The 21,975-nt window shown below is 37.9% G+C and overlaps 1 protein-coding gene across 2 annotated transcripts in view; it reads left to right on the forward strand.

Annotated features, from left to right (window-relative positions):
* LOC101171047 (tyrosine-protein phosphatase non-receptor type 12) overlaps positions 1-21,975 on the forward strand; it is a 40,535-nt gene that overhangs the window by 2,655 nt on the left and 15,905 nt on the right. For both annotated transcript variants that reach the window (XM_023952534.1, XM_023952535.1), the window contains exons 2-11: positions 14,286-14,394; positions 16,871-16,947; positions 17,067-17,162; positions 17,512-17,550; positions 18,302-18,373; positions 18,480-18,539; positions 18,703-18,845; positions 19,427-19,493; positions 20,281-20,358; positions 20,787-20,885. In XM_023952534.1, coding sequence (XP_023808302.1) covers positions 14,286-14,394; positions 16,871-16,947; positions 17,067-17,162; positions 17,512-17,550; positions 18,302-18,373; positions 18,480-18,539; positions 18,703-18,845; positions 19,427-19,493; positions 20,281-20,358; positions 20,787-20,885 — 840 coding nt within the window. The remainder of the gene's footprint in view (positions 1-14,285; positions 14,395-16,870; positions 16,948-17,066; positions 17,163-17,511; positions 17,551-18,301; positions 18,374-18,479; positions 18,540-18,702; positions 18,846-19,426; positions 19,494-20,280; positions 20,359-20,786; positions 20,886-21,975) is intronic.

A 21,975-nucleotide genomic window follows, 5' to 3' on the forward strand; every position in this document is an offset into this window, starting at 1 on the left:
CTATTTCTGTGGTGTTCGGAAAGAAATAAATTACATAGAAAATACCTAAGGGTGAGGACAGAGGAAACAGGATTTTTTTTTTTTTTAATTGTTAAATTTTAGATCATTGTTATACTTTTAGTGAATTTCTTCTATTTTGTATTAGAGATAAGAAGAAAACTCCAAAAAACAAATTTAGTCTGTGAATTCACCCACAAAATTAAGGTTGAAGTTAACATAATTCAAGTTTTAATTCCATGGAAACATTTTTAAACCAACTTTAAAATGTTGTGGTTTATTTCAGAAACTTTTAATTGTGTAAAAAGCAGTTTGTGTATCGGTAAGTCTCTCCCATGACACAGCTCCCGCAAAATTGCTACATCTGGATGGATGCTGCTTCTGCAAAACCAAACCTTGAAAATCATACTTGTTTCACAAGAGAGCTTATCAGCTGGTCCAGTCAAGCTGCAACTTTTCCACCCAGCTATTAGTGCATGTGTTAATAAACATGGACAGTTTTGCACTGATGGCACGTTCATGGATACACGTTGAGACAAAGATGTTGGTTATTGTTTCTTGATGGAGGAAAAAGGGCAAAAATAGAGCTGATAAAGCTATATTAGTCACCAGGTGACAGTAAAGTAGATTAAGACGTCATGGTATAAACAAAAATTAAAAAGAAAAATTTACTTCAAAGCCAAATATAAAAAATATAAGCAAATAAAAAATATACATTCATACATTTTAATTTAGGGAAAACAAATTAATAAAAACTCCAAAGCCATTTAATGTTTTTAGATGTTTAAAAGAAGCAAATGTTGTATGTGCCACAAAAGACCAAATTCTCTGCATTTGTAACTGAACGTTTCTAGGTCTGTGATCTGTGTTGGTTGTTTTCAAGCAAGTTAAATTTTACTGATTGTTGTAATTGAAGGCTCCATGTTATTTTGTTAAGTTGGTCAATTTGTATGCGTTGTATTTGAAAATATATTGAGGTCTTTAGCTGTACCATCAGCAACATTTATGATAAAATAATGTCGTACAAGGATAGTTGCTTGAGACTTAGCAGATTTTAAAGGTCAATGTACTTATGAGGTTTGGCAGCAGATTAAGCTAGAAAAAGTTAAAGAAAATGTTTAGTTGGATTGTTTTGAGACTTTAAATGTTATAATGTGACAGACTCTATGTAAAGAACTGGACCTAGAATTGTGATATCACCCATAGAAAATGGCTTGCTTCTGGTCAATTCTGTTGCCATTATTTTTCACAAAAAGGATGCCACCATTTTGAAGCCAGATGATTTCAGTAAACAGTGAAGGGTCTGAGTTGGTCCGTCCAATGTTTCTGTGGAAGTCCACACCCGTTCCACTTAAGAGGGGGCTTGAGAGAATCTGTCAAACATTTTCATCGTTCCACACAACACCACATACTTCTATTGAAGCATTTGGTTGCTCAGTTTATAACTGGAATAACTTTCACTACAAAATATCACAAAACAATTAGGATTAGCAAGAACATGATAAAAAAGTTAGCAGGGCAAAAATGGCTTTTCTGACAAATAGAATGGCTATTAGCTGTTTATTTCTCAAGACATGTCTATGGGATTCTGGCTCTCGTACCTTCTATTTGGAAGACCAGGGGAGAGGGGCCACTCAGTCCAGTTCTCATATACAGTCAAACCTGTGTTTTTATTACATGCCACAATCATGAAAATGCAGTCATAACCATTTAAATCTTAGTGTAAAAAGGTAGACACAGCTTTGCCTGTTTACAGAGTGCATGCTCCAGTGTGGGTGTTAGAAAAGGGTTGTTTGTTGAAGTCCCTGGACAAGCAAGATCAAACTAGGTTGGTACAGATGCCCCACACCATTACCCCCCTCGAGTGCCATTGAGCAAGGCTCTTTACTCTTGCTGTTTGGTTCCAGGTGAATCTGTGCTTGTACGTGGTGGAATGTGAAACGAAGACTTGCATTCACTTTTAATAGATATTTGTTGTATAAAAAAGTGTAAACGCACAACTCTAATGCTACCTTCACACCGGGCATGTGACAGCCTTGAATGCTTGTTTAGCACATGGTTATCACACCGGACTGCTGCTACCCAATAGAGCTAAGGAATCTTGCACCAGGCTTTAGTCTTTCACAGCTCCATTCCGATATATGAAAGACTTGGAGTCACATAATACACGCCGGGCACAAACCGCAATTATTAATTTCTCCTCCGTGATCAATTTTCAAACGGTTGACACTTCAGTGAGTTGAAAGGGATGCCATCCATACGCCACTACCAAACCAGAGTCCCTGATTAGTCAAAGTTCGACCTAATTTAACTTTCATCATCCATTCAATGGACACCCGTTTTGTACGTAGAACCCGAAAACGGTGTTAGAAATCTGCATAGCGACGCATAAACACGAGAGTATTGAAGGCGGCATCCAAAAACCTGCACATATGCTCATTTACATTGACTTTTCACTGGAAGTGGCCGCTTGAATGGACATTTCGGAGGGCGGTGTGAACCTAGGTTAAGGTTAGTGTGGTTGTGGGGGAATGTTTGTAATTTATAGATCATATAGAACCTTCTCTGAAAATCCCGACACCCTGACTAGAGTCTGTGGATGGGAATAAACTTCTGATTTGTTTCTATATTCCTACACATGTTTTAACCATATTTTTAATAAAAATAAAATCAAATATCCGGACAGCTTGCAGTTATGTATCTATTTTTTAAAGAGTCTGCTCTACTCTTTCCCACCAAAAATGAGGATCCCATTCCGTTTGTCCATCTGTGTTTTTATGAACTTGTTTTTGTGCGTGGTGCACAGTGGGGTACACTGCAGGGCTCAGCTGCTGTTCCTTAAAGTGTGTGGCAACTACTGTAAGCCCGCCTCGTATTACTACAACACGAACTGAGACGTCGGTTAGAAGTATTCTCTGGTGTTATAACCCTTCTTCACCCCCCCTCCACCTCTTTTTTAAGATGTAACACATTTCTTCTCAGCAGTTGTTCATCTTACCAGGATGTATAAAGGAAGCTAACCCACCAACATGACAGAGCAGCTTTAATAATTAAGATAAAAAGTGATACTGTGACTCTGTGTGCAAATCACGAGGGGAGAAATCAAATTACAAGAGTCATCTTGTGGTGATTTGCACACAGTAAATCATCTTCACACAAACAAAGGGGGAATTTAAAGATGAATTAACCTCCATGAAGCTTGTTGTGTACAAGCTTGCTATGTGACAGACACAAATAGTTGCAGTCTTTTGGTACGGGGTATTAATCTGAGTAGAGAAGCATTACATGTACAGGGAATCTAAACCCAAAATGACCCCAGGCCTTTTAGGATTATATGAGGTTTGTCCACATCTGCTTCCTGCTGCAGCTTGGATCCAGAATGGGAAATTACCAGCTTGCTAATGTCAGTTAAAGAATTATTTTTCTCCTGTTACTATAAAATGCGTTCTCTATTATTTTGTGTTGCAGGAGCAATTAATCGTAATTTTTTTTCAGATGAAAATTGCATTTTTTGATTCAAGCGTGACTTGTTTTATAGAAATAAAATGAAGGAAAAAACTAAAGCGAAGTCATGCTTTGATGTAATACTGTTTTTCACTCAAGTCACGTGGTGGTCAGCTGCAGAGCTGACGCTGCTGGGGGTTCAATGTCCGGCTCTACAAGACTTGACCAATTTGGGAAATTTATGATTAAAAAAAGAATAATTTTTATGTTTTTCTTTATATTGGTTTATTAGAAGACACCACTTAGGACCTCATGAATACATGTTTTCCAATTATTTTCTAAAAGTTTATCTGGTTTTGTGAGCTTAATTTTAAGAAAAAATAAATCTAAAAAACAAAACATGTTTACGATTATTCTAGTTAATGCTTTCTGTCTTTTGGGATTTCTGTTATTTCTTTTTAAACCTGCTATTTAATCTAATATTCTGTCTTTTTCGTCTGTTTCCATTTTCCTTTTATTTTCTTGTTTTAGTTTGTCTCTTGGCAGTAAGAAGGAACAATCAGTGAACCATTAGCCTGAGGAAGCAGCATGACTAACTATTCAGTGTTGACTGTCCCAGAAAACAGTATACTGTACCATGCAAAGCTGACAAAACCTAAAGGAAGTGGGCACCCTGAAGTGATGAAGGTTTAACATTGTTGGCTGAAATGCAAATAGGACAGGTGCTTCCTGTGACCAGTCTATGACTGCGCACAAGATTTTTGGTGGTTTAACATTTTCTCACAGACCCTTCATGCTTTTTCTCTTCTTTAAATGCATTTTAATGCCAGTGTGTCTTCCAAAAACAAGAGTGGCGGGTAAACAGGAAACAAAAGTGACAGAAAGGAAACCTGGTGGTTTATAAAAGGAAATCATACTGTCCTTCATGCCAATAAATTAGAGGGTTTTTTCTTTCTTCTATTTTTTGCAAATGTTTATGCCTATTCCTGCTGTCATTGCCCTACTAACCTATATTGTCAGCAGTCATTAAAAATAATTCACCTCACTAGGAGAAGTATTTATGTATGTTTGTATAACGGTTTGGACGATAATAAAAATGACTCTTTGAAAGTTATCTTTGGAAGGATCTTGTGTGTTAATGAGGAGGCGTTATTCTTTAAGTTTGGGCGTATGATTCATGCAAGTGGTCAGGGCGGGACCTGATACTATCAAAGCCCCAGATGAGTTAGACTGAATAACTGATATGGTGTCATTGGAAGAAATGCTTTTTCCCCCTTTCCTTTGGTTCTGAATACAGAGCTGTTTTGTTAAGGGTCTCTGTTGAGGACCTCTCATTTAAAAATGCATTTTGATTTTGAATGAAGCTCAAGTATGTTAATATATAATTAAATAAAAACTAGTTTTGCTTAAAGATGTTGAGCCTTTTAAGGTCATTTAATTGCAAATTATTCCACAGGGCTTTTTTTAATTATAGCAAACATTTTTTAATCATTTTGGTGTATAAATTTGGTGATTTTTATTTTATTTTTTTGGCTTGTTTTACCAAAGGAAGTAAATGGACTGCTTCTCTTGCCCCCTTTAGCCTTCTGTATCCCAGTGTCTACCAATAAAACAACATTTAGCTGGTATCTAGTAAATCATATTAGTTTTCATGCTGTATGTATGCACATTTTGGCCTGGATGTGGCACTTGAATTGGTGAGTGACAGATATATTTGATATTTTTGTCTCATCTGCAGATCAACCAGTAGATTTCCTCTTTGAACCTGATGCAGTTGGCCATGCTGCAGTTTGGTGCGTTTGGTATTTATAAGCTTTGCTGTTTCTGCTCTTTGATTGGCTGTTCCAAAATGTTGGTGGTTAAGTCAGCAAATTAGTTAAACTTGTGAATGTTTGACAAATGATTCTGTTCAGAATAGTAGTTCTATGGTTCTTTTCGATTGTTGTGGAGTCACAAGAGCAGCTTTATGGCTTCATATATTTTTGGATTTAGTTTCTTTAGTATTTTCAGCAACAGGACCAGACAGGAGTATTGGCTTTTATACGCAGATCATGAAAACGGTTGTGGAATATTTTTCTTTTTCACTGTTTTTCTTTTTTCCCCCTCAAGTCTACAATTAATGAAAAACAATCGACCGATGCTTTATCAAAAGTGGGTTGAGTTATTTTCTAAAAATAACCCACGATGAGTAGGGTCTGCGAAGTAGTCATCTTTGTGTTTTACAATTACTGCAAATGTTTTAAGGCTGTAAAACCCCTCACTAGGGACGTTTTATACACTTTTCTCAGAAAGAGATCAACATTTTCACACTTTTCTCTCTTGTGTAACTTCTCAAAATTAAAACTTACTTAGAAAAATATGTACAGTATTATAAAATGAAAACAGAAATCTGCTTTTTATTTACCGGGTACGTAGATTTGGACAGCTGGACCCACTCTGGACTGTATAGGAGACATGGCATGGCGGAGTATGATTGATAAAATAATAAAAAAAAAATTGTTTGCATTATTATATAATTATTATTCGTTATTTTACTTTATTACTTCATTTATTTTATTTCCCAACTAATGACTCATCCGCGATGATCGAGTATAAACTGAGGGAAGTTACTTTAACAAAAAAATAAATAAACAAAATAGAAAAGAAGTAGTCCGCTCGTTCACCGGACCAGCGGACCTAGCGACCGTGTCTCTGAGTAGAGCAGCCGTACTTTGTGTTTTAGGGGAATGGAGGATGCTTTGTTACATGTGTGCTCCGTTGTTCAACAGAAAAAGCACTGACCACACAGATTAAAGTTAAAATGATGAGCGAACAGGCGCTTCATAATAACCGTAACATCAATAAAAGCACGTTTAGAAGATCGTCTAGGATATTACGGAGCTGCCAGATATCTATGTATGTAGCCTCTTAGCGGAACTCATTTCCTCTTCCGGTATCTCAAACACTACTGCGCATGTGCGAAGGTTGAATTCTAATCCGACCATTGATCCGATCAAGATATTTTGCTCTTGTAACCGCGACTTATGATGTCGACTCGCAGCGTGGCGGGGGCGTGGCATCACAATGGTGTTTCTCCATCGTGATGTCAGTCAGCCATCACAATGGACGATGGTATCCCTGTACCCTATAACTGGGTACCGAAAAATGCAGGTGAAGTTTTCCAGATTCCTTGTATTTCTTGCTAGATAATCAAGTGTAAAATATAGATGTGTACAAACTAGCAAACAAGAATGCATGTCAAATCCATTCACAGTTTAGTTTCCTGAAGTTCAGCCTCAGACGGCTCGATCTGGTTGGATCGTAGGAATAGAAATTGATTCATCAATGAAGTTGAATATTTATTACACCCCTATGAATAACCTGACTGTAAATGTGGCTAGAACACTGCAGCTAAAGTGGGAGTTCATAGACCTTTACAGATAAAGTTCAATTATGGCAACATTCTGTAAAGTCATATTAGTCATTTATGAACCTATAGTGTCTGAAGGACAGACTGTCAGTCAATAGATTGAACTTTTAACTTTGTTGGAGCACTCAGCAAACAATGACATGTTTCTGCTTCTCTAATTTTCCACAAGCAGTCAAGTTGACAGCGCACCATTGATCACAGTCTTGTTTTCCTAGAACTAAATATGACTCTTTGTTTGTTTTTTTTATTTTTACTTTTATTGATGATGTTGAACACAAAGACGGAAATGCAAAGAAAAAAAGCAGTGGTGCTTATTGAGTGAAGGAAGCAGAGCAGCAGACTCACCCAGAGCCATTCAGAGCCTTTTAGTCTCTGCGCTGTTACACAGCATCTTTTCCCCACATGCTCGCAGCACCAGAGATGGATTTTTCTGAGAGCATTGTAGGGGTGACCTATTTAAGCTGGTGTGGGTGTATGCGTCTGCATGGAAGGTGACCGCCTCTAAAGCCTAACTGCCACCAGCACTTGGCAACCCCTACTTCCTGGCCACACACTCAAAAACCTTTTTCTCCTCCGCCTCTGCAGGAAGAGCTTATGTTCTGCCAATCAGTTTTTACTGCTGAGTTCAAGAAACCAAATGTGTTTCTGTCTGTGTCTGTGTGTGAATTATTTAGTGTGCCTGAGCTGTAGAGAGATGCTGGCTCGCTCTGTCAGAAGACAGAAAGTAGGTTAGATGCACCAACATCTTTTTTAGCCTCCACACACATGTTCTCCTGTCGCAGGTTTAATCCTTCTCTTGGATTTTTTTGTTGCCATGTGTTTTACTGACATCAAAAAAGAAATGTCGAAGAAATGTTACAATGAACACACATTTTAGTCACACCTGAGGGGGGTGCTTTTTGAGCCTCAAAGAATGTTTGTGTGGGAGCATTTAAAGGGAAACTAAATTATCCCCCTTGCTGATTGAAAATAAAAAATCAAAACAGGGGAATAAACTGAGAATTGAAGGATTGAAGTTTTTTTTAATCTTTGCCTTGAGATCCATTATCTTTTAAAAACTTAATTCATCAAACATTGGGATAACATTATTACGACGAAATGATTTAGACGTTGTGGTATCACCTACTGAATGTCTATTAAAAGTAGGGGTGGTTTAAAAAATAAATCCACATTTCGGATCAATTTTTTTGATTAGCTTTTGTTGTTTGTTAATATTTTCTTGGTTTATATTTTTGTTAAAGAAAGTCCCTCTTTTGGCCCGTATAGATTTGTGAAAACAGTTAGCCATAATTCAAATAGTCTTGGAATTACCGTGTTGTTGTTTTTTTGTAAACAAACTGATATTTTACCAAAGTGTGCTGAATTACTCATCACATTTGTGAACTTGTGATGCTAACCATTTTAATCAGTATGTATGTATGTAGGGCATTAAAACCCAGCCCTACAAAAATATGGGATTTTTCTCACAACTCAAAGGCAATTTCTGCAGAACTGCTGCCGCTGTGCAGAAACGATAGAAAACAAAGATTATTGTTAAAATGGCACAAAAGATGATCAGAGTGGGTCTTTAAGTAAGTTGGATGTGTGAAAAAAATTCACAATGTTGATCTAGAATCAGACAGACTGCAGAAATACTTCTTTGTTCTTTAGTTTTTGCAGACATTTTCAAAAACTTACTCCATTTTTAGCCAAAAAATGAGAATGAATGCATTGTTTATCAACAAGATCTTCTTTGACAAAGTTATTTATTTAATTATTTGAATAATAGTCAACTACAATGTGTCTATGGTATGCATGTTTGTGTCTGAATGTTACTGTAGCAAGATGAGACTTGTCAATGATTATATCTTTTTTTTTTTAATGAACCACCTCTTCTAAAGGCGTGGAGATTGCAGATCAAAGGACAACTAATCAAATTTCACATATATTCTTTTCTTCTGCCATCCTTTTATTCAGAGTTGTCAGTCTCCAGAAACAAACACACTTTTGGTGGAAAACAAACCCAAACTGAATGGAGAAGTAAAACTGAGTCCGTCTGATTTTAATGAGGGGTTTTGACCTTTTTTGCCATCTTTCTCACCAACAATCTCCAGATGTTAGTGAGAAGCGACAGAGCGTGTAAAGAGGGCATGTGAGTGAAGGATGGAGGCGATGAATAAGAGTCCATTAGCTTTGTTAACAAGAACCACTTAAAAGCCTTGACTCTCCTTGTGTTCTTTGTCTCCTTTCTTCTTTTTAAAACCCTTCTTTCTTTAACCCTCATCTGTTTTCTCAACACTTCTCCATCTTGCTTTAACCAAAGTTATTTCTTCTGCTCCACTTAGTTTTTTCTTGTCTTGCATCTTATTTCCCTTTTTACTTAAAGAGGCAACAGAAAAGTACTTAGATTTGGACTTTCATTCCTTTTCTTTTGGATGCAGATCAGTTAAAAAAAACATTTCATGAAGGTTTTTCTGTTTCTGCTGCGTTAAATATGTTATGTGAAAATAAGTGATTACGGTCATTAAACAGTTTAAAATCTGTTTTTGAGCATTGTTTGTACCACTGCACTATTCATTTCTGATGTAATTATAGAAATTGATGCTAAATGATAACATTTACGTCTTACACATATTTGCTTTTTCAGATATTATTTTTTTTCCAGATATATTATTTTCAGTTGGTTGAGGTATTCTGTGTTGGCCCCAGTGATGGGCGACTTAACTAGACCAATCTCTTGCTGACTCATATGGGGACTTTAAAACACTCTTTGACTCATCGCCTTGGACCTGTCAACCATGGGAGACCATTCTAGGGGCAGTACCCTTGAACATCTTAGCTCTTAACCCTTCTGGCTCTCAAACCCCTCCACTATGTTAACGGAGTAATTCACAGAGTTGCAGTTTCAGGTACCTCCTAAACACCTCCTTGTGGAGGTCTTTTGGGTAAGGCCCATCTGGTGGAGTCCCCTGGGTGGGGCCCAGATGTTGTCCTGGGAGCTGGAGGAAGTGGCCAGGAAAAGACAAATCAGTACAATTTTGACTGCTGCCCCCCACAACCTGGCTTCAAATAAGTGATAGAGGATGGATGGATGGATGGATACATACCCCATCTCCCTTCCCTTTCTTCCCTCACTCCCTATTTCAGGTGCAGTTAAATGTGAAGATCACCATGTCTTTGGACAGGGTGTGCTTGTCAATTAAGGATATCAGGGCTCTGCTCTGTTTCTCAGAAGAAGAAAAGATTCATAGACAGATTGACAAGGTCTGCTGTTGGTAGAGGTAATGAAGCACACACTTGCAGAGCTGGTAAAGCTGAATATTGAGCACATAATGGAATAACTTCAGGACACAGCGGATCTGCTGCCTTAGTCAGCCTGAAAGAGAAATGAGAGGACCATATTTAGTTGGTTGCTATGGTTCATTTCACCTGAATAATAGATGATGTAGATTACAGTTCTCCTTGAGAAGAACACATCTTTATGTCCATTGTGTCATAAAGAAAATGCCAGTGTGTCAGTCTACTTAAAAAGAAAAAAGGAACAGCTCTTTGTGGGTGTGTGTGTGTGTTTAAACACATGATTTGTGGGATCAGCACCTATACCACAGAGCGCATAAAAAACACTTAGTCATACACAAGACAGACAGACATGTCTCTGTTCATTAGTGCAAAAGAAAAAATAGGCCCTTTTGTTATCTAAATATGTTTCTGAGAATTTATGGCTAAACAGAGATTAACTTATAATTTTTGTAATGTCCTTTAAGATTCCCCCTTACCATGGTAATACCCTGGTTAAAAAAGTTAAACTCAGAGATAGTTTAGCCTAAAGTCCCACTCTGATAATCTTTTGATCTATTTTAAAAGTCTTCCCAGTGGTCTTTTAATGAAAAGGAATTCAGAAAATCCCCTCTAAGTTGAGTGCGGGACCGTTAATGCATAGTAAGCCTGCCACCCTTCCCATCATCCATTTTTTTACAATCCCTCCTGCTAGCTTCCAGCCCCTCTAAACCCCAACCTAATATTAGCAGTTCAAAAAAAATGGCAAACAATATTGGAGTTATTCAGCTGTACACTTTTGAGCCAGTGCCAGCTTGAGTAAGGAAAAGGAAGACGCGAGTGGGTCTAGTCGTCTGCAAGTGGATGCACTAGAATGGAGTGGAGAAGGAAGCTTCGTGGCTTTCAAATAAGCCCTTTTTCAAATGGCACATGCTCCTGATTCACAGCAATTTAAATAAAAAAAAAAACCCAGATATCCAGTTTTGTGCTTAATTTCCTACATGCATGCCTTCTATCATGACAAAATGCTACAAGAGCATGTTAAAAACACCAAAAACACAATTTTCATTGGAGTGAGTATTTAAGTTTCTTTATTTTTTCTAAATCAAATGCTGCTTAACAGACAGGTTATACCAATATCACGTCTGAATTAAATCTTTGCTAAATGTATCTTCTACAAATGGAAGTTTGTAGAAATGGAACAATTTGCTTAGGAGTGATTGAGAAGTGATGTGAAAGAAAGGGACTTGTCCTGTTTTATCCCCTGTTTTTGTGCATCTGCACTTCTGTGTTTGGTTGTTTTTGTTTTTTTAAGTTTCTTGGGCTGCAGTCCAACTCGGAAGCAGACCTCTGTTGCAAATGGAATTCACATGAGGCCAGAGGAGCTGTAATGCCATTACCACACACGCTGACATGAGAGAACACACACACATACACAGCTGTGATGCCGCCCACGAGCTCTGTGCACCTCTCATTCTAACTCCTTGTTCCCCCATGCTTCCTCTCAATTACTAGCTATCTTTTGTTGTGGTTTACAACTTTGTTGCATTTTTAATGCTTTGTGAGTATCAGCAATGTGTTCTGAAGACAACCGTCAGTGCACCATTATGGGAAAGTTCAAATATTCAGCTGTTGTTCAGCTTTCTGTGTGTGTGATTTTGACGTGACATGTCTCGTCTCTAACAGCAACAGAGCAACAGAAGGAAACCCACGATTCTGGGGCCGACGACAAGAGGTGGAGCCTCTTTTTAAACAAGTCTTCTGAAGCCTTTACACCCACGCTAACTTTCTCAGAAACTAGTGGAGGAGAGGTGCACAACAGGCAAAAAAAAGACCCGCAGAGATGCCTAATGACCTCAATGTCTCAGAAGCAGAGAGGAAAGCACTGAGAGACGTGAAAAGGCATTTTCCTCCCCATGTGGAGTTTTGTCAAAGGTTTGGGTTTCACCATAAAAGTTTGGGAAATGCTCAATAAAATTAAAAAATGGATCCTATTAGTTGTGATGTTTTTATGAACAAAACACTTTCATGTTTTTATCAACCTGCTTTAAAATAAACTGGAACAACTGATGGTAGAAATTAGGGGCTGCACAACAAATCGCAAAATGTATCTTTATCTCGATATCAAGTTGTACAAGACGCATATTGCAAAAGTCGACGAAAATTGTGATTGTTACTTTAAATGTGCTCAAACAATCCTATAGCAGCTTGAAGTATTTAATGAATCAAATAAATCCCTTTATGCATTTGACCAACCAGATGGAGCCCTTTTGTTAGATGTTTGCCTCCTATGTAGATGAGGGTCATTTGGTAAATGGTAAATGGCGTATACTTATATAGCTCCTTTCTTCCTACAAGGACAAAGCGCTTTACAGTCACAGACCCATCCACCCAGTCACACACACATTCACTCACACATTCACACACTGGTGGCCGCTCCGCTGCCAAACACAGGCGCCCGCCTACCAACAGAGGCAAGGTGGGGTTCAGTGTCTTGCCCAAGGACACTTCGACTCATGGGCATGCAAGGCGGGAATCGAACCTGCAATATTACGATCATGGGTCGACCGCCCTACCGCTGCACCACGGCCGCCCATAACAGTTACAATATGGAGTATAATTTATGTTATGTTGACTCTTAAACTGTTGCAGTGAAATGGAAAGATGCATTTAGTTGTTTTGCTATTTGTTCATGTTTTGCAAGTTATATCGTCATCACAATATGGATCACTAATGTGCAGCCCTAGAAATGAAAATGATTGGCTAAAAATTGATCATTAATTGGTAGATGGTGTCATCTTAAATATGTAAAGTACCTAAACTACTTTGTACTAGTAATAAATCTGATTGTTCTAGTCATATCAGTGGGGAAATTGTAAAGCTGCAGAGGAACTATCAACTGTGTGCAGAAGCAGCTTGGTGCAACTTCAGTGTGTTTGAAATGACCTCAGTTTCAACATTTTACCAGAACAGAAGACCAGAGGAAGCAGAAGCAAAATTTTCAGCATTGGATCTCTTTTCTGATAAGTGGAATAAAGCTTCATTATAAATGAACTAAATTGGCTGCATGTAAGGGGATATTGGGCTTTAGTTCCATGTCACATATCTGCAGTTCAGTAAATTCAGCTCCATAATTATTGATCTGAAACGGCACTGGTGCACATCCTGTTTTTGATGCGTTACTAAAGTCTTGCACAGTGTTTTTGAACGTCTACATTTCTTTTACCGAAGCAAATAGTGGCGTTCTTTGGGTGTCAGTTGCTTTGCAGCTGTGGTTTTCTATGTAGACCAGGGGTCTGCAATGCAAGGCTTCAGAGTCGCATGTGGCTCTTGTACCCCTGCGTTATGGCCTGATTGATAAAATATAAAAATACTATAAAAGGCCATTTGTTTCTGTATGTTTGTTTAATGCTAAAAACAATAGTTCATTTATATGTATCATAATAGTACCAATCACATAAATGCAAATTGGTATTTTTCTAACTGTGGGTTGTGGTCAGTGAGGAATCGACCTGAATAACTTTTTAAGTGTTGAAGGTCGCAGACCCTTGCTATAGGCGAATCCCTCAGAAACATTTGTGTTTGTTTTTGACCGTTCCTAAATTCATATCTGCTTTAGCCTGGTGTATAGACTGCAGAGAGTGTTCATTGTAGGCAGCCAGGCTAAACAACGACAAGTCTCTGTGACATGCATGCCTAAAAAATGTCTTTGTTTCTCTGAAGTCTGCTGTTTCTGCCTGCCAGGAAAATGTTGCCAACTGGCAGATTAGTTATTAAGTGATTGTTGTCTTTCCATTAACTGATTGTGTTTTCATCAGTGTCAGCTAGCATTATATCCATGGTTTATGTTGGATCACATCATGAGAAATGTGTGTGTAACTGTGCCTAAAGATGCTGTTGTGTAGTCATATTAAATTGTGTTACATTTTTCTGCAACAAAATTGCAGGGATTTTCACTAAAATAGGTAGTTATTACACAAACACGTAAAATTGAATTATATAATTCTTAAGGCATAGTTGAATGGATCATCGGTTGGATATTTTACTCCGAAATTCTCACTTCTTGTTATTCTGTCACAGTCTTGTCAAATGACCTTTTATGACTTGTGCCCTAGTGGGAAAAAAATGTATGGATCATAATTGTGCTTTCTTTTCTTTCTTTCTTTTTTTTTTTTTGCAGCGGTTGCGGCGGCTATCAACCAAGTACCGAACAGAGAAGATTTACCCCACCAATGTTGGCGAGAGGGAGGAAAATGTCAAGAAGAACAGATACAAAGATATACTGCCTTGTAAGTTTACGCAGTCCTTTTCACAGACGCTGTCGAGGTTTTTTCATCTGTATGGTGTGTTGAGTTAGCCTAAAATCAATTTAAAAAAAAAGATATTTAGTGTATTTTCTAAAAAAAACAAAAAACAATATAGTAAATGTTGGAGTTGGGGTGAAAATACCCGATGCTCTTAAAGGTTGACATCCTTTTAGAACTTTTAGCAAAAATCAAATTACAATTTATTTTAAACGCTTATTAGTTAAAATGAAGATTCCTTGATTTTGTTGGAGCTTTAGTTTTCAATATGTGACATCTCTAAAGCCTCACATTGCATTGAGTGACATCAGAAGGAAGTGGCTTTAGTTTAGTTCATCTGCCTGACTGTCATGGTCCCCCCCTCGGCAAGACACATTTAACCAATCACTTCCAACGAAAAGTCTTATGCAAAGTCATGGAAATGTACGCTTCTGGCTTCAGTGTTCAGAACTCTCACGTTCACGCGGTGCTACGCACGTTTCTACAACGGTTTTCGGGCTCTACATACAAAACGAAACTGGGTTCAAATCTGATCAATCAGGGACTTGTATCTGGAAGTGACGTATGGATGGCGTCCCCTTAAATTCACGGAAGTTCCAACCTTTTGAAAACTGAAGATGGAGAAGAAATTTTATAATTGTGGTTTCTGCCTGGTCAGAATTATTTGAAAAGTCTTTCATATATGGGAATAGAGCTGTGAAAGAAAAAGCCAGGAGTAAGATTTGCGAGATTTTTCACCACTTTAACATTTTGCACCAAGCCTGTTCCAACTGTAAGTGGTGGACATGAGCTAGTATCAGGCAGAGACTGACCTTTCTTGAACACTGTGCTAAACGAGTGTTCAAGAATGGTCAAATGCCTTTGGGAACGTAGCATCAGTCTGATATTTTTTCCACTTTTAGTGTAGCTTCTAGCAGCTTTCTTTATGTACGGTAGTTACTTTGCAGTGGGTTGAATTGATGCTTAAAGCTGAGACCAAACACACTGTTACTAAGGAACAGCTGCAGCAGTTAGTTTACTTACATCAGTGCACTATCCTTAATGAAATGTTACAGGTTATATTTAGAAGCCTTTACTTGATCCTACTAATGTTATATTTACCTGGTTTGTCTTTGCAAATGTAACTTTCTTTGTAACATTTATTTTAATTCTTCAAATTTAAAGTATGACTGTTTAACCAGAAAAGACAGGAACTAAAACTTAATAGTAAATGAAAAGATGGATTTTTTCCCCCAATCTGGACTAATTGTTCTGTGTTCTGGTGTTAGACTGGGTTAATGTGCTGATGTTGTGTAGAATTTCAAATGTTGCCTGTCACAGCCACCTGGAGACGGCACTCCCACCAATAAATCTGCTTTAGTGGCACTACCTCTGCTAATGTCACCCAGTTCTTTGAATTCAAGCTTTTTAAAACAACACCAATGTGAATCGCAGATTAAAAATGTTCCACGTAAACTTTAAATGCTTACTTTGCCAGATCAGTGCCCTCTCAGCTCCTTCTCGCTCCGTGATGTGTTCAAAAGCAGAGCAGAATTAGAGACGGGCACAAAAATTGCTGGGATGTAGCCTTTTAGTTAGCTTTTATAAGCACCAGTGACTGTCAACTACGTCAGGAAGAATAAATGTGCTCGCCACTGCTGGCCTCACCTCAAGGGTTCTGGGTAATCTTGAAAGGTGCCACCTCCATAGCGGAGCCATTTCTGGGGAAATGGCTCTGAAAGGGAGCAACAGCAGCCCCTCACTCCTGTGGTGATAATGGAGGCGACAGAGGAAGGCGGGCGATCCCTGGGAAAATTTCAAGTGTTTCAACTGAAGGTTAAAGCCATTTTTGCACCAAGAAATACAGAGTCACCTGCCACTGTTAAGTGGACGACTCTTCACAAAAAGACTTTTCAGAACCAGCCATTTACTACCTGATGTATTGAAGGGTGATATATTTATAAAAAAAAAGTGAGAAAAGAGCAGACAGATGAGAGCTGATAAAAGGATTTCCATTAAAAAAAGTCATCTTTAATAGATTACGTGTACTCCTTACATGAATTTTCTGTTTGAAATACAGAGCTGTTTGGTCCCTGTGGCTAATGACCTCAGGGAAGGCTTACATGACCCGACATTTGCCCTCATTTTCCGATATTCCTTTATCCGCTGTATACCCTTTTCATCCATCCTTCCACTCTTTCATTAAAGCTTTTAGTGAATGAGCTGATGCTGAGGTGACAGAAGAACTGGTTCATCTGTAAAGTATGTGAACATGCACTGTAGACAGGAGGAAGGTTAATACTGTTTTGCTGTTAAAATCTGCCTCACACATGTTTGATTTACAACTTATTTTATTTTGATGCACGTTGTGTCCTCCATGTTGTATTTTTTTATTTTAAAATATATTTGTGTCTTTTTTTGTTTAATTTAATCACATCTTTTTTATTGAAATGCTAAAAGTTGTTTATTTTTTTGCCTCCAGTTGATCACAGTCGGGTGAAACTTTCGTTCAAAACAACCAATCAGGACACAGATTATATCAATGCAAACTTCATCAAGGTAAAAATCAAGTACCTTTTCTTTGCCAATGTATTATTGTAAGGTGTTTATTTATAAATAATCTAATGACTTTCAATTGCTTTTGTTCATTTCTCTTCTCTTTGGTCCCATTGTTCTAGGGTATGGACGGCCCAAAGGCCTACATTGCAACTCAGGGTCCACTGCCAAACACCGTCATTGATTTCTGGAGGATGAACTGGGAGTACAATGTGGCTGTGAGTGTGGGGTTGAGTTAAAAAAAAAAAGAAAAAGCACTTAAGACCTGATAATAAATCGATTGTCTGCAACTACCAGCAAGATGTTTTACAATTGTTGTTACAATAGGAGCACTGACGGCATTTGTGCGGTAAGCATAAGAGCAAATGTGATGAGGGAAAGGACGGATGATGAGCTTTAAACACTTATGGGGCATGCCAACTCCTAAATAAGTGCGGCATCCAAAGCTACATTTCCTAAAATTGCGGTATTAAAATAACCTTTTTGTAGATGAATTATTTGAAGAGTGCATGAACCAATACAAGCATGAAACATTTCTCACATTCGTTCCTGTTTGTGTATCTGCAGGTTATCGTCATGGCCTGTCGAGAATTTGAGATGGGAAGGGTAAGGCTGTTATTTTTTACCCTCTAGAATACAAAGTTTGAACATGTCTTACATTATAGTAGTAGGTTTAAAGGTTGTCATCTGGACTTGGTTTTTCAAATTTGAAGACATTTCACCTCTTATCCAAAAGGAGGTGGTGAAACGTCTTCAACTTTAAAAAACCAAGTCCAGATGACAACCTTTAAACCTACTAATATGATGGAATCTGCCTGGATGAATGAGAGTCTTCATAGACATATTTTACTTTACTACCTCTAACAGGTGTGCTGTGTTATCATCTCTTGATCTATAGTATTTAATTATGTTTATGCCGTTTTTAGCCAAATAAAAAAACCCTGTTGTTTCCTAAGACGTAGTTTCTGCAGAGCGGCAATAGTTCATTAGAAATTTTCCTGAGTTGCGCTCAGAAATAAAATTTTAATCTTAATTTACTTTATACATCTCCTCGATATAAGAAAAATGCTACAAGAACATGTTAAAAACGATAATAAAAACACTTTTACCATTAGTGGGCTTAATGTTTCTAACTTTTTAATCTCAAAAAATATTTTTTGTCAGCTTTCTTTCATTTCACTTCAATCACCTTAGGAAGCATTTAGCAACACTTGTGCCCATAAGAACCCTTTTTTTGATTAGTTGTTTGTTATTCGTATAAGTGGTGCTCCTCATTTACTTCAGTTTAGAAAGTACATGCAGGAAGCTGTGGTCTGTTTCTGGTGTTTTGTTATCACTCCTGTTCTTCTTTGGTTAGAAAAAGTGTGAGCGGTATTTCCCGCTGCCGGGGGAGGAGGCGATGAGTTTTGGCCCTTTTAGAATTTCCTGTGTAAGTACAAAGTGCCTGTAACAGCTGTTTCTACTGAAAGAAAAAAAAAGAAGAGGGCCACAAAAAGAGATTTGGATTTATGCACACCCCTGACTTTGCTTTCTAGGAATTGGAACAGGCCAGAACAGACTACTTCATCAGGACCTTAGCCCTGCAGTATGAAAATGTAAGTTCTACTCTGGTCTTTGCCTGCTGGTTTTACTTCACAGTTTAGTCAAATATAATTGTTGCAGTGCTTGAAAACCCATCAAAATGGAAGGAAAATAATTTTTTATTGAAATATTTCCTATTTAAATTCTATTTGTGCAAATATTTCTGCTGGTTTTCAGGAAACTAGAAGAATAACTCAGTTCCATTACATGAACTGGCCCGATCATGACGTTCCCTCATCATTCGACTCCATACTGGATATGATCGGACTAATGAGAGAATATCAGGACAACGATGAAGTCCCTATATGTGTGCACTGCAGGTAAGCATGCAGAAATGCTAAACGTAGAATGATTTGCAACATCCAAAAAATACCCTTGAAAAATGAGGACACTGTTTGTCTTTCAGTCAAAAATAATCAGGTGAGAAATGTGTACATTAGAGTTTCTCTCGCACACATGCATGCTGTTACTCTCAGCTCAGGCTCCATATGTGTGTAATAAGCGATAATGAGCAGCCTAAGGACATTTCCGGGTTCCGCTGCTGCACAGCAGGACTCAAAGCTGTGTTTTTGCATCTGTGAAGATGCTTTGTGTGTGTTGATACAAAGAAAACCATAGGGTTTAGAGAGGCGGAGAGCTCGGTGGCAGCACGAGATCGAGTTTTATGATTTTATCCGACAGGCGTGATCAACTTCTCTGTTGCTCCTGTCTCCTTCCTGTCTGGAAGAAGTGTTGCGGCACATAATGCTGTTTTTTTTCCCTTCCATTTTTAGTTTTCTGGCTTTCTGGCTCAGTACCTTTTAGAAATAGAAATACAGAACTGAGATTTGTCCTTGCGTCTTTGCAATTGTATGGTGGATGATCAAGTTTCATTTGACATTGTCTTTCTGTGACTGAACAGTGCAGGCTGTGGGAGGACGGGGGCTATCTGTGCTATTGACTATACCTGGAACCTCCTCAAAGCTGGGGTATGCATCACTCAAATACCTGCACAAACACATTTGTTCTCCAAAATTGGATGTTTAGGTGAACATAGCTTTTATGTAATAGCTCATAGTGGTAGAGTGTCAGCCCTGAGAATGTGACGTTGTAGGTTCAAATCCACAGTTGGGTCCTACCAAATAGGACCCAATGCTTCCCTCCCTGCTTGACAGCGTTAAACACTCACTCACTTTTTGGTTTTTAACATGTTCTTTAGGCATTTTTCCTGATGTTGAAGGATATGTACCGTTATAAAGAAAATTAAGCTCAAAATTACTTTTCTGAGCATTTATTTATTTATCAGTGTGAATCAGGAGCAGATAAAAAAATGTAAGAAAAAGAGCATATTTATCACGTAGAAACTATGCTGGGCGGGCCACGGACTCACTGCTTTGCTCTAGAAGACTAGATCCAGGTATGCCTTTGTTGTCCTCATCCGAGCTGCTATCTGGCTCAAATATGTTGCATTGGTAATGTTAGGTTGGTGGAGTGAGGGACTGTAAGCTAGCAGGAGAGTTGGCTTACAGTTCTCCACTGTAAGTCGCCCATAAGATGGAGCTCTCAATTATGGGTGACTGGAAGGGGGACATGCTTGCTCCACACCAACGGTTCCGCCCACAACTCAGAGGTGAAATTCTGATCGGAGTTACACTATCAAAAGGATCCTGATGAGCTATGTCTGCAGCTCTCTAGTTAAATTTGAATAATACTTTCCTCACACCCATATGTGCAATGACTTTAAATGTTTGTTTGTTTTTCTTTGTTCTTTTGAAGAAAATTCCTGAGGACTTCAACATTTTTCGGTTGATCCAAGAGATGAGGACGCAGCGGCACTCTGCTGTTCAAACGAAGGTTTGTCTTTGCAGGGTTACCTCATCTCTACCTGAGCAGGGAAAATATGAAGTTCAAGAAATCAACGTTAATACTTTTCAGTTTAACTATTATACAAATGAGATAACCTGCCTGACGCGTCAAGGCTGTATTTTCCGATGTTGACGTGCAATAATATGTACTTGTCTCTGTAAAGTGTCTTCTTGTGAAGATTATTTAAGCAGAACAAATGCTTATTTTTGTATCAATTGATAATAAGACTTGTTTTGGTGATGTCCTAATGCTGTAATTTCTAATACTGTCTCAAACGAGACTTCCCAACGTGGGAATAACAACAGAATCGCACAATTTGACATTTTTTTCCCCAGCCTTTATTTGTTGACACTCTGTTTGCCTTTGTTTTCTCTTCCAGTGCTTCATTATTCTTTGTGTATTTCTTTTCTCTCCAGGAGCAGTACGAGTTAGTTCACAGAGCGATCGCGCAGCTCTTTGAAAAACAACTTCATCTACTGGAGAGCCCCACCAACACGCAGATTCAAGATGGCATGGTACGACACCCTCTCACTGTGTATTCTGCATGGAGAAAAACAGGAAGTCGCTGAGTAACAGTCTTGGAGTGGGAAAATAAAACAAATAATTAGCCACAGGGGGGACAGAGGCCCCCAGAAAAATGGAAAAATCCGCCTTGAGAGAACTATAGTGTGGAGATGTTTGAAGGAATGAGATCCCTCATCATTGGGTTCGTCTCAAATGATTCTCAGATTGAAGGCTAAAAAAGTTAGAAACAATTGATGTCATTCTAGTTTTACTTTAAAAGTCTATTGGTCCCCGTAAACATTCAAACAAGCACAAATGGTACGTTAAAAGCATTAGTAATAGTGAGTGTAAAGTTACACAAAAACAGAGGCTTCAAGTTAGAACTAATTAAATTTGTGTTGTATAGAATTTATACTCAATTTGTTGAAACCATTAAGACCTAAAGCATAAAACCAGAACAATGTTTGAAGATAATAAAAATGAATCTTCAAATATTAAAAAATATATATATATCTTCAAATATTTTTTTCTGTTTGCATTTTTTAAGAAATCAAGCTTTGATCAAACTTTTAGTGAAGTCTTACTCTTTTATTTTTTTTAATAACCTCTTTTAAAACAAATTATATGTACTCATGTCTTTTCATTAAGCCAGTGTCAAATTTTATATTTACTGGTTTTCTGCTGCTTTCCTTTAAGTCTTTCTCGTAGCACATTTCATTTCTCATTTCTTCTGTTCTTTTATAAATCTAAAAATGCTATTTGGTCTACACAGATGACAAAGAACTCATTATACTGAATGCATTTTATTAAATGGGACCCTCTAGACCAATTATCAGCGCTTTGTGATTTTATTTGTGAAAGGCGCTATATAAATAAAACTTACTTACTTACTTACTTAAATCGATAAGTAAGGGAACAAACCAGCATCTGATAAGAACCATTCCCAATTGAACAGAAGAAATGGAAATAAAAGTTGCTACAGCTAAAAAAACCCTGCAGCTTTTGTAAAACCATTTCTAAAAAAAAAACATGCAGAAGCGTTTGACAAAACGTAAATTAAAGTACTATTAGTGTAAACACTTAAAAATTTTACTGTGGATT

The sequence above is a fragment of the Oryzias latipes genome, chromosome 23 (genome assembly GCF_002234675.1).
Source record: "Oryzias latipes chromosome 23, ASM223467v1".
NCBI classification, from domain to species: Eukaryota; Metazoa; Chordata; class Actinopteri; order Beloniformes; family Adrianichthyidae; genus Oryzias; species Oryzias latipes.